This window comes from Penaeus vannamei, chromosome 23, assembly GCF_042767895.1.
Source record: "Penaeus vannamei isolate JL-2024 chromosome 23, ASM4276789v1, whole genome shotgun sequence".
NCBI lineage: Eukaryota > Metazoa > Arthropoda > Malacostraca > Decapoda > Penaeidae > Penaeus > Penaeus vannamei.
This window is the reverse complement of record NC_091571.1, coordinates 28,834,885-28,847,384: the sequence shown is the minus strand read 5'-3', so window position 1 is coordinate 28,847,384 and position 12,500 is coordinate 28,834,885. Positions and strand designations below refer to the sequence as shown.

At 31.5% G+C, this 12,500-nt stretch overlaps 1 protein-coding gene across 1 annotated transcript in view; it reads right to left on the bottom strand.

Annotated features, from left to right (window-relative positions):
* The window catches only part of LOC113800188 (iron-sulfur cluster assembly 2 homolog, mitochondrial), a 23,091-nt gene extending 16,911 nt beyond the window's left edge, over nucleotides 1-6,180 (bottom strand). Inside the window, exons 1-2 of the mRNA XM_070137856.1 lie at nucleotides 6,000-6,180; nucleotides 1-173 (exon numbers count right to left, since the gene is read on the bottom strand). The exon at nucleotides 1-173 is cut by the window's left edge and continues 100 nt beyond it. Of these exons, the coding sequence (XP_069993957.1) occupies nucleotides 1-173; nucleotides 6,000-6,094 (268 nt within the window). The 5' untranslated portion in view covers nucleotides 6,095-6,180. The remainder of the gene's footprint in view (nucleotides 174-5,999) is intronic.
* Between the last annotated feature and the right edge of the window lie 6,320 nt (nucleotides 6,181-12,500).

Sequence of the window (12,500 nt, the reverse complement as noted above, 5' to 3'; positions counted from 1 at the left end):
CATTCCCCAAGATCTCCTTCAGTCTAGCAACACAGGAATCACTCAGCAGAAGATCTGATGATGGTTCGGCTTTCTCTGAGCTTGCTGTCAAGGCACTTGTTGCAAATGGCAACTGCTGCTTCTGAAGTCCCAAGGCAAGGCATGGCTGTGTAGATGAGGAGCATGGGAACTTTCTGTAATGGAAGAATTATAATACTTTAAGATGATCATCATAATATTGGGAAAAAAAAAATATATATATATATTTTTTTCTTTCTTCCTTATCCCTACTGTTACTAGGGTTGGAAATATTCACATTCTTATTATAATTTATCTGTTATTAATCTAAAGACCTAAAAGTCTTTCTACTTCTTGGAGATCTTTTTTTTTTTTTTGGACATCTAGACAGATCCTGAAGATTTGCTAATTCTATCTCAGACACATGACTCATAGAACAGAACAGGTGGAAACAGAGTGGCACAGACAAACAACTCATGTTGGAATGTGGCCATGTCAGGCTGAACATGTAAACACTGTTTCAAACCAAAGAAAAGATGTGTGATCAGATTCAGCTCCACTTCGGGGAAAAAATATTCATATGCCTGCAGGGCATTGTGCAATCAAAAAGTATATATATAAAAGTGACAAATATTATGCATTTTCATTTTCCTTCTTACTAATAAATCTTAAAGAACAACCAATAATATTTGAGCACAACCAATAATATCAATAACTGGATTTACTTTACAGATCAGCTTCTTTGGCCTTAGTAAAATCAAAATAAGATTTGAGACTTAGCATAAATAACACACAAACACATAATCCTAACTTCATACTATCACCAACCACATAACAAGCATACTCTCTATAATCAACCTTGGTAACACTAAAGCACTTCCTTTGTCTAGGAAACAATGATGATTACAAACTGATTATTTTATGCCAAACATCTAATTAAATTAAATGCCTAAAGAAAATCTAAACAAAATTTTGTCAACCTTTTTAATTATTGATGATTTCTGTCAAATATAATTTCTTACACATAGTTACTATGCAAAAAAAGTCTAACATCGCACACTCAAAATATTAATTGATAATTAATTTCTCTCTGAATGTTGTCACATCCTACAGTTACATGCTTTCTCAACTTCCACAGCACAGTATAATTTTCTATGTCTATGTAGATAGAGAGTAGATGTCATTCACTAATGAAATACCATGTTGTTTACTGTTCTGATAACTATCAATTTAGCTTCACTGAATGCAGACTGGATTTGACCTCTTTCACATTAGCAAGCACAGACAACAACAACAAAAAAGTCATCTTTGGTCAGATGTCTTTCCAACTCTTTTACTAAAAACAAAAAAACAAAACAAAAAAAAGAGAAAGAGTAAGTTTGATTTTTATACTCATTACTCAAAAACGAAACCATAAACTCAACATTGTCTATCTCTGGCAGGTATGTCACTATGACCTAAATTTCTTACTGTAAACTGAAATTACAACATACAGCTCAAGCTTTCAGAAGGTCACTGAACAGATCCCAGTACTTCCACTCTCACTTTCATCCTCAGGCTTCTCAGTGCAACAGTGACACTCCTCACCCAATATCTCAAATGTATCACTTTTTCCATTAACCTTTACTACTGTAATTATCAATTTTGATACAGATAATCTATTTCATTAAAAAAAAAAAAAACTTAATAACCATCTTTGTTAATAAGAGAAATATTAATGTCTGTTGTTTGGATTTGAATGGAAATTGAGGCGAAATCATAAGGGTAAAGATTACAAATAAAACCAACACTGTATCTGAATTATCTGATACGATCCACTCCAGAAAAAGCTGGTCCTGGGTCATTATTTCATATGATGTGTCAATTATAAAGAATAGATCAAAATTGAGAAAGAAAAAGTGAGAAAAACATTAAAATAAATTAATGGATCAGTCAATAAAGTTTACAACAGCTTCCTTCATTAAACTTTTGTTAGATGTTTCACATAAGTAAAAAGAAAAATGAAATGAGAAAAATAAAAGCTGGGAGAGAAAGAAATAAAGATACAGCAGATGTAAAAATATTGTAAAATCATTGTTGTGGCAGCCTGTATTGGGTCAAAAGTTGTACATGCTTATTTTCCTATACTTAGCAAATATTCTGACTCACAGAGGATACAATGTACATCTGGAGTATGTTGTAGGTCATTTTTCTAGAGATCAGTGGCTTTTAAAGTGGGGAACATACCCCCATGGGACCCTCAGTTATTCTGATTTTGACCACGCTCTCTTAAAGAGAGCATGGTCAAATAATGAGAAATTTCATAATAATGTGACTAATTCATACTCAATAAAGACTAAAAACACTCATAATTTTCTACAAAATCTGGGAGGGAATTTTAATCATTGATGTAAGGGGGGTGCAGAGAGAACGACAAATTCCAAGAGAAGTGGTAGTAAAAAGGTTAAGGACCACTGCTTTAGATGGACAATATCTCACATGACTCAATAATATGTGAACTTTTGAACTTTCGTGACCTTCAATCAACTCCAACTTAATCATTCTTATAAGCCTTATGAAAGCCTTTCAGAACAATAATGAGGGTATATGATTTCTATAGGTTGAATGGATTTCCCATCATGATTAATCATGCTATCCTCAAAGAAAATAATGTTGGTATGTAGTGTACTGTGATTTTTTTTTTTTTTTTTTTTTTTATAGGTGAACTTATCTGAACCCAATTTTGTTTACCTTTTGACCTCAAGTGACCTAAATTTGATTCAATCCTTATAATTCCTATTTTTCTGAATCCTTTGTAGGGTAGTTTGTTTATGAGATGACTGTGTAATATGTTATTGGTATCTCTGTTATGGTTATCTATAAGGTGGGATTCAACTAGCCTCATCCGAGATCAAACTCAACTCAGGAATTACTTTCCTTGGGGCCAAGCCTTGGTGCTTTACCTGGGAATGAGGTAGGCCAGCCCCAGAGTGGTTTTTTTCTCCTGTTCCTGCTCATTTTTTTCATGAGCAATTAACATCTCAACTCTATGAACATGTAAGAAATATCTTGAAAAATATTAAGCAACTTTAACATCATTAAAAATAATTTGAAGCTGACCTAAATGTGCCAAACTGGATGGTGTAATTGTAATGTAACCAATATAGAAGACTTGGTAGCCAGATCTAGCTAATGACATGATCTGCATCTCAACAGTGAAGCTGATTTGAATATTTCCTCTCAGAACACATGAAATAATCAGAAGTATTTAATCAATATCACAATACAGAAACAGTAATAAAGGTTCTATGATGAAGTAAGTAGTCTATTTCATATCTACAGTAAGTAACTCTGAGTTCACAGTTTGTAAATAACACCCCCCTCACTGACACATTACCACTATTAGTCCAGTCCATGAATTAGTTCCAAATTTGGCAGTAAATAGCTAGGAATGTTGACAATCCCTAGCTTACCTAAACATATATGATACAAGCTTTCTGGACTCTGCTGTAATGGAAATATGTATAGGCATTTAACCAGACTTTTATACCTACTGCTAAACTTTGTTACATCCATTTCTCTAATTCATTGTTTTGGCTGTGACACCAAAATTATATACAGTGTAATCTACAGCATGCAAGAGGAGCTAGCATTTATAAAGGCAAGACAACAAAACAGACAATAATTTCAGAAGAGTCTAGTAACTCTTTATCAAAAGTATATTAAATCGCATCATACTTTCAAAAACATTTAAAAGGAACCTGCTTATCAGTCATAAGCCTTGCACCAGTGGTGGATAACTGCTTGACAATGGACCACTGTTGAGTTGGATTTACAATAACTGCCATTCCATTACAGATCACTGGATATTTCTAATGGATTTCAATAAAATATAGCGATATATAGTTACATGAAACAAGTTCATCACAATGCTTTTTGGGAATGTAAGTGATGTTGTTATAATAATCATCCAATTCCAAACATCTTTCCTTCAATTATTATCTGCTACAAATAATTATTTATCAATATAACAAATAATTTCTATTCCCTTACAAAAATGATAATCACACCCAATTATGGTTGAAACAACACAAAAAATCCCTCAAAACACGCAAAGATGTCTCAGGAAGTGTAAATCTTCCTTAAAGTGAGGGTAATCATTTGTAATTTCAAATGGAAATGAAGGCCATAATTGCGTATAGTTTCAATTTGTCATAACCATTAAGTATAAGGTAAAATTTGCCTGTAATGAACAAAATGATCAAAAATAAGACATTTTATATCTATGGTACTACCTTCACAAGTTGATAATAAAAAATGTATAATTTGATATACATTAACTGGGAATTGTAAAGGCACTATACTAATCTGAGAGGAAAACAATACTCACTGATACATGAAATTATCTGTGCAGGAAAAAATAATGTCAATGATGAAGAAAATGGGTTACGACAAATTAAGAGTAGGTCCACGGCGACTGGGTGGGGATCCGGGGGCAGAGCCCTTAACAGGGAAATAAAGTGACAGATGAGGGTCTGGGGGTGAAGCCACTCAGTTAGGAAGGCTCATATAGCCATGTTTGCGGATTTCCCAGGAATGGCTGGAGTAACAGTGGTAATTGTTTTTTTTTCACACATCCATCTAATCTTGCAATTTTTATTCCTTCCTTCAATAATTTCTTGTTATTTCCCATCACAAATGAGATTAATGAAATAATGTATTAGTAATGTTTATGAAGTAACCTAACACCTCACGTATTAGTAATGTTTATGAAGTAACCTAACCCCTCCAAGATTAAGTTCCTTTTACTCCAATCATTCCTGGGAAATCACAAACATTGCCATATGAACCAAAAACCTTCGTAACCCAGGGTCTTCACCCCCAGACCCCCACCCAATCACCATATATCCCTAATGGGAGCTCTGCCCCCGAATCCATATGTAATTCTGGCACTTGTCATGACATATTTTCATTTCTGACTTTAATATTTGCCGACTTAGAATATTTCATGTATCAGTGAGCATATTTTTTTTTCTTTTATTATTTTTGTGCCATTACATTTTCCTGTAAATGTATACCTAGGTATTGCGAACTGCCCAACTTCCTTACTTACTTACAGAGGTAATACCAAAAATGAAGTGCCTTAATTTTTGTCAAGGTAATCATTCCATAAACTTTTTTTAACTGTAACCCTGATTGTTATCCGCTGTAAATCTACCGCATTTATTTACATCATTAATGATAAATAACAAGAGATTCAAGCAAATTCCAGCATTCATAATTGAAAGGAATAATATTTTCAAGTTTGGATGGCTGTGTGAAACTAAAAATTTCCCAACTCTCCGAAACTCAGCAATCACTATGGCAATGACATAAATTTAATATTAGGCCTGTGTGCTCAACTTCAATAACTTTACCAAAATAGTCCCATTTTGAAAGACCCTGTGGAAATCTTCAATATATTCAATCATCATTATATCACATACAAATAAGAACTTCTAATGCAAGATTTTCAAGTGATGCAACAATTATGATTAACAATAAAAGGTACACACCTAAGCTCACAAGTAGCTTAATAACGTTTAAAACTTTTTCTGCTGCTGTAGAATCAAATAAGATATTAATCTATAACAATATAATTCAAATTCATTTAGTCTCTCATGAAATATATAATGATAACAACAATTACATAAGCTAGCAACACCTGCTAAACCCGAGTTCATTAACCAAAACCTCCATTAAATCAGTATGACAATCTCACATCTCAGCTAAAACATGTACGCCATGATAATCTGCGGCAAAAGACACACAAAGCAACACTTGCCCTTCCACCATAATAAAACAAATTCCACAAAAACAAATTCAAACACACGAGTCCTTCAAGTGAATCAGCTGATCGGGAACAATACAGCTCTCGATGTCTTATTTCAAGGTTATAAGTCTCGCCAGAGCCTTCCTCTTCTCCTCTCTATCTTTCCCCTTTTTGATCGCATTTTTAGCCTCGAAACCACTCGTGCACTGACCTGATCCTGGTATTTAAGGTCGTTCTGGCAACGGGCAACAGGAGACGCGTGAACCCACACCTTGAGGCTGCCATCTTCATCCCTTCTGAACACATACGTGAAGCCCAGCTGAGCCGCCGACCACTCTTTTCACTTGCTTTCACGCGTTTTATTTTTGTTTCGGACACTATTTACTTTCCCTCAAATCGATCTTTTCAAATAACTAGAACTAGTAATAACGTCTTATAACGTTATGATATTTTTAAAAATGCTATCCTAATTCCATCTAGGGAAAAAGCAATAGACTTTTCCCTCCCTCCCTCGAAAAAAGAGAGATTTCCCCCCTAGGAAAACTTTCACCGCGCGGTCTAAATGCTAAGAAAATTGTCCCAGAACAAGGTCAACAGTGCGGGCGGGCAGGTCGGGGTGTGTTGCGGGGACTGCTCGGGGATCGATCCCGCGGCAGACGACGCACCCCCTCCCCCCTCGCGCGCCACCTTTGAATGCCCCGTCATGCACGTCAGGCACATTCACGGCCAACTCGACGCAGCCCCCACTCACGCGCCACTTTTGAATGCCCCTTCATGAACGTCAGGCACACATACGACCAACTCGACGCACTCCCTTGAACGCAACCTTTAAATATCCCGTCATGCGCGTCAGACTCACACATGACCAACTCGACGCATCCCCCTCGCGCGCCACCTTTGAATGTCTCGCCATGCACACGCACACGACCAACTCGACGCACCTCCTCTCGCGCGGTAATCTTAAATGCCCATCATGCGCGTCAGGCATGCATATAGACAATTCATCATATCCTCCTCTTTGCGAGTTCTCTACGATAGTCGCACCATGCATGTCAGGTACACAAATGGCCAATTCGACGCTTCCCCACTTCACGCGCAGCCTATGAAAGCTCCATCATGCACGACAGACACACATACGGCCAATTCTGCGTCGCCCCCCAAACGCGTCTTTTTTAAATGCCCCATCATGCACACACGGCCAAATTGGTATTAGTGATTCGTATTAGCTTAATTAGTATTAGATATACACCCTAAATGACATGCGTGTAAAGTTCGTGAAAATATTTATGCAAAGAAACAGACATTAATGAATATTCAATATCTACCATATCTGAATGCAATTAAGAAATAACTTCATTTAACCCCTTCTAATGATAAGAAAACATATCAACGCTTTATACAAAAACGACATTTACATCCCACTGCAGCACCCATCGACAGCGCTCAAAGGTTTCCTCCAGAAGAGACGCCATAGGCCTGCAAAGATGCTACACTGTTCTCCAGGATGCTGTTTTAAGCACTAGCGTGTGTAGCTCCCCACTACCGAAGGGTCAGCTGAACGTCTGATATTTATTTAAGCGCATCTGCTCAATACGCACGCGCTCCATGCCTCTAAACATGACTTAAAACTGCTATGCAAGGAGGAAACTAGAGGGCGAACGCGTGCCAGCCGTAGCTATGTGCTTCTCTTTTCCACTTTGCGTTCTTACGTTTTCCTTTCACATCTCTAGTAAGTTTACTGTTGTTATTCCCATTTTTGTAATATGTTGCTACCTATACGCACGCGCTTCCATGAGTAGAATATGTAAGGTAAGTTACGTGGAACTGAAAGTCTAGAACAAAAAATTATGATAAGCCGTCCACATTGATCATAAATCATATTTTTTCTTTGGTATCTATGATTTTTATATTCTATTACCTAGATAAGAATGCGTATATTTCTTTGCATCTGATAATCGTAAAAGTATTACGGATATTACAAGAATTTACTTTTTTGTGTGATTCAAGTTTTTTTTTTTTATAACACCCGAGTTTTCACTCTTTACACGCATTAACACACATGCAAAACACACACACATATAAATATATACATACATACATATATATATATATATATATATATATATATATATATATATATATATGTATATATGTGTGTGTGTGTATATATATATATATATATATATATATATATATATATATATATATATATATATATATATATGTGTGTGTGTGTGTGTGTGTGTGTGTGTGTGTGTGTGTGTGTGTGTGTGTGTGTACGTGCAAAGGTACACAATTATAATAACAATAACAATAGTAATGAAAATAATTATAATTATTTTCATGATAACTGCAATGAAAATAATGGTAATAATTATAATGATAATAATGATAATGATAATGATAATAATGATATTGATGATGATGATAATAGTAATGATAATAACGACAATGATAATAATAATCATGATAATAACAGCAGTAATTATAGTAACAATAATAATGATAATGATAACAAAATTGATAATGATAATATCAGTAGCAACAATAAAGATAATGATAGCAATGATAACAACAACAACGAAAATAATGATAATTGCAATAGTGACACTAGAGATAATTAAAATAATAATAATAACAACTATAATAACAACATGAATGGTGATAGTAATGGTAACAATATTAATGGTGATAATAGCAATGATATCAATAATGATAATAATAATAATGATAATAATAACAATGATAATAACAATGATGATAATAACAATAATAATCATCATAATACCAATAATGAAAATGATAATAGTAATAATGATAATGATGATGATGATAATGATGATAACAAAAATAATGATAAGAATAATGATAATGATAACAATAATAACAATACTAGTGTTAATAATAATGATAATGATAATGATAATAATAACAATAACAATGATGTGGAAAATAATAATGATAATGCTGAAGATAACAACAACAAACATTAATAATAATAACAATAATGATGATGATAATAATAATGATAAAGATAGTAATGATAATTATATTGATAATGATAATGATATTAATAATATGATACTGATACTGATAATGATAACAATAACAACAACGATAATAATAGTAATGATAATGATAATGATATCGTTAAAACGGTGACATTGATCTCATTGTTAAAATCATAATGATAATAATGATATGATCAATATCATAATGATAATAATAATAATGATATTATCAAAATCATAATGATAATGATAATAATAATAATGATAATAATTATGATAATATTAATGACAACAAAAATAATAATGATAACAGGAACAACAATAATAAAGATAATGATAATAATGATAACAGAAAACAATAATAAAGATAATGATAATAATGATAAAAACAACAACAACGACAATAATAATAATAATAATAATAATAATAATAATAATAATAATAATAATAATAATAATAATAATAATAATAATAATAATAATAATAATAATGATAATAATAATGATAATAATGATAATAATAACAATGAAAGCAATAACTGTAATAATAATAATAGTCATAATAATGATAATAACAATAGTGATAATGATGATGATGATGATAATAATAATGATAATAGTATTAATAATGATGATAACAGTAATGATAATGATGATGATGATAACAACAACAAACATTAATAGTAATAACAATAATGATAATGATAATAATAATGATAATAATAATATTGATAGTGATAATAATAGTATTAATGATAATAATGATGATTATGATAATAACAATACCAATAATGATTATTATGATTATGATAATCATGATGATGATAATGCTAATAGCAATAATGAAAATAACATAAATAATTATAATGATAATAATAATGAAAATAATCATTGTAATAATGATAATGATAATGGCGATGATGGCAATAATGATAGTAATATCAATAAAATGATTTTACTATCATTATCATTGATATTAATGTTATGATATTGATAACAACAACAATAATAATATGAATATCGATAATGATCATTATCATGATAATGATAATCATTATCATTATTATCATAATAATGATAATAATAAAAATAATAGTGATAACGAAAATGATAATAATGATGATGGTAATAACGATAGTATAAATAATAACAAAACAACAATAGTGCTAATAAAATGATGATAACAATATGACATTGATAAGAATAATACTAACAAGAAAAACAGTATATACCATAAATAATTCTAGAGAAGTAAAGGTCGACTACAGTAGTCTATACTATCTAACAATAATGTAACAAAATAAATAAACATATTAACACCATAATTTTCAATTCTATCTGTCACTGTTTTAGAGACATGGACAAAGCTTTCTCCATTTCTTACGGCCAAATTGCAAACAAACAAACGGGACACATTTTTACACATCTTTTTTCCAACCACTCAGAGGTGTGTGATAAGTCATACTATCCCGCCGATAAGAACGAAATACCTGCACTTGTAATCTATGATAAGCTATCTGCTTCGCACTTTCAAACACCTGCTTTCAAGCAAAGGGAAAATACCCGTGGACGTGATTTGTACTCTATCGAAAGCAGGAAAATATTTTTGTGAAATCATTGGGAAAATATTTATGTGAGATCAGTGTTGCATTTGTTCTGCCGTCTAACGTGCCGCAATCTTTTGCTGTTTGTGTTTTAATGTCTTTTGTATGTTAACAGAGTAGTATAATTCTAGTACATAAGAATATAAGTGAAATATAGCAAAAGACTTTAGCAATAATAGTGAGAATGCCGGTATAAGCAAAAGATGATAGTAATGATTATGAAGTTTGTCATTATGTTGATAGGTAATGACTACTAATAATTAAATAACAACAGCAACAAACAATAATGATAATGATAATGATAACAGTAACAATATTATAACATAAAGAATGATAATATTCATCCTTATCATACTGCTCTTATTATCATTACTACCATCCTTTTCATTATCATGATCATCTTTATTGTTATCAATGTTATTTTCAATATTTTTATCATTATCTTTGGCAGTATCATTATAGATATTATTACTATTTCTGTTATTATTATTATCATTACTGTTATCATTATTATCATCAACATTATTATCATCATTATTTTGATCATCATTACTAAAATGACTATTACTAGTATTATCATTGTTATCCCTATCATCATTACCATTACCATTATCATCATCATTATTATCATTCCCATTATCATCATCATTATTATTGCAATCATTGTTCGATTTTTATTATTCTTATTATTGTTATCATTATTATCATTATCATCATTATTATGATTATTTTCTAGATATAATTATCACTGTTATCATCGTTATTGTTAATATCTGTATTATTATTACTCTCATAATCAGTTATTATTATTGTCATTATTTTCATTATCATTAATGCTATGATTATGATTATCACTATAATTATTATTACTCTCATTATTATCATAATTACTGTTATTATCATAATAATCATCATCCTTGTTGTTGTTATTGTCATCATCATCATTTCTATCATTATTTTCATTATCACTATTAATATCGTTATCATTATTATTAGTAATATAATTATCATTATCATTGTTATCACTATTACTGTTATTATTATCGTCATTATCATTATTATAATAATTATTACTATCATTACTAATATCATCAAAATTGTAATAATTACTATTATCATTTTTATCGTTATCATTACTATTATCTTTATTAACATCAATAAGATGATCATTACCATCGTCATCATAGTTATAACTGATATTTTCAACATTATCTGTCATTGCTACTATTATTGTTATCATTATCATTCCTACCATAGATGACAGCAGTACTCGATAATATTGGTGACGGTCGTAATGCAGCTGATGTTGCTAACGAACAACAAATGCAAAACAAACAAACAATATGTTGCAAACCTCAGTGCTGATATGGTGGGTTCTTTTGTGTCACGTTGTAAAAATCGAAGGTCTTTGCAATTTTCTTTTTTCACAAACGGTTTTCGAATAAATTAATGGAGATAAGGAGTAATAGGATCTTAGCAGGATTGAATGTCTATTAAGAAATTGAAGTGGCAAGGATTCAGTCATGAATAAGTAATGATGATATTCAATGTTCTTTTTTATTATTTTTTTCTAGGATATCTGAAATGCCTCCTATTTATCCTAGGAGACAGAAGCATGTACTGGTCACACCGTGAGACTATTCATAAATTATCACGCTTATCATTGTAAGATTTGTTTTTCGACTGACAAACCTGTATTTTTTTCCTCCATCAGCAATGTTTAACTGTTTCGACAGCGTCGTTTTTTTACTTTAATAAAGATTACGTTTTTCTGTGTTGTATTACTAGGATGCGGATGAATTTTGATGGACATCAAAAAATGTTGGCTATTGTTGAAATAATAGATGAAATGTCATAGACAAAATTTGCTTATAAAAATAGAATGGAATTTTGCAACATCCATCGCAGAAAACAGTCGACTTTACTTTCTCATTTTTTACCAAGATTGTACGGAGCAGTTTTACAGCGGCAGCAACTGAAGAGCATTTGATAACACCGATACAAAAAACGAGATTGACAGAATTATTTAGATTCCTATTGATCTTATCGAAGTACCTGTTATTTGACGTCATTCAAGATGGACCCTTAGTTACCTAT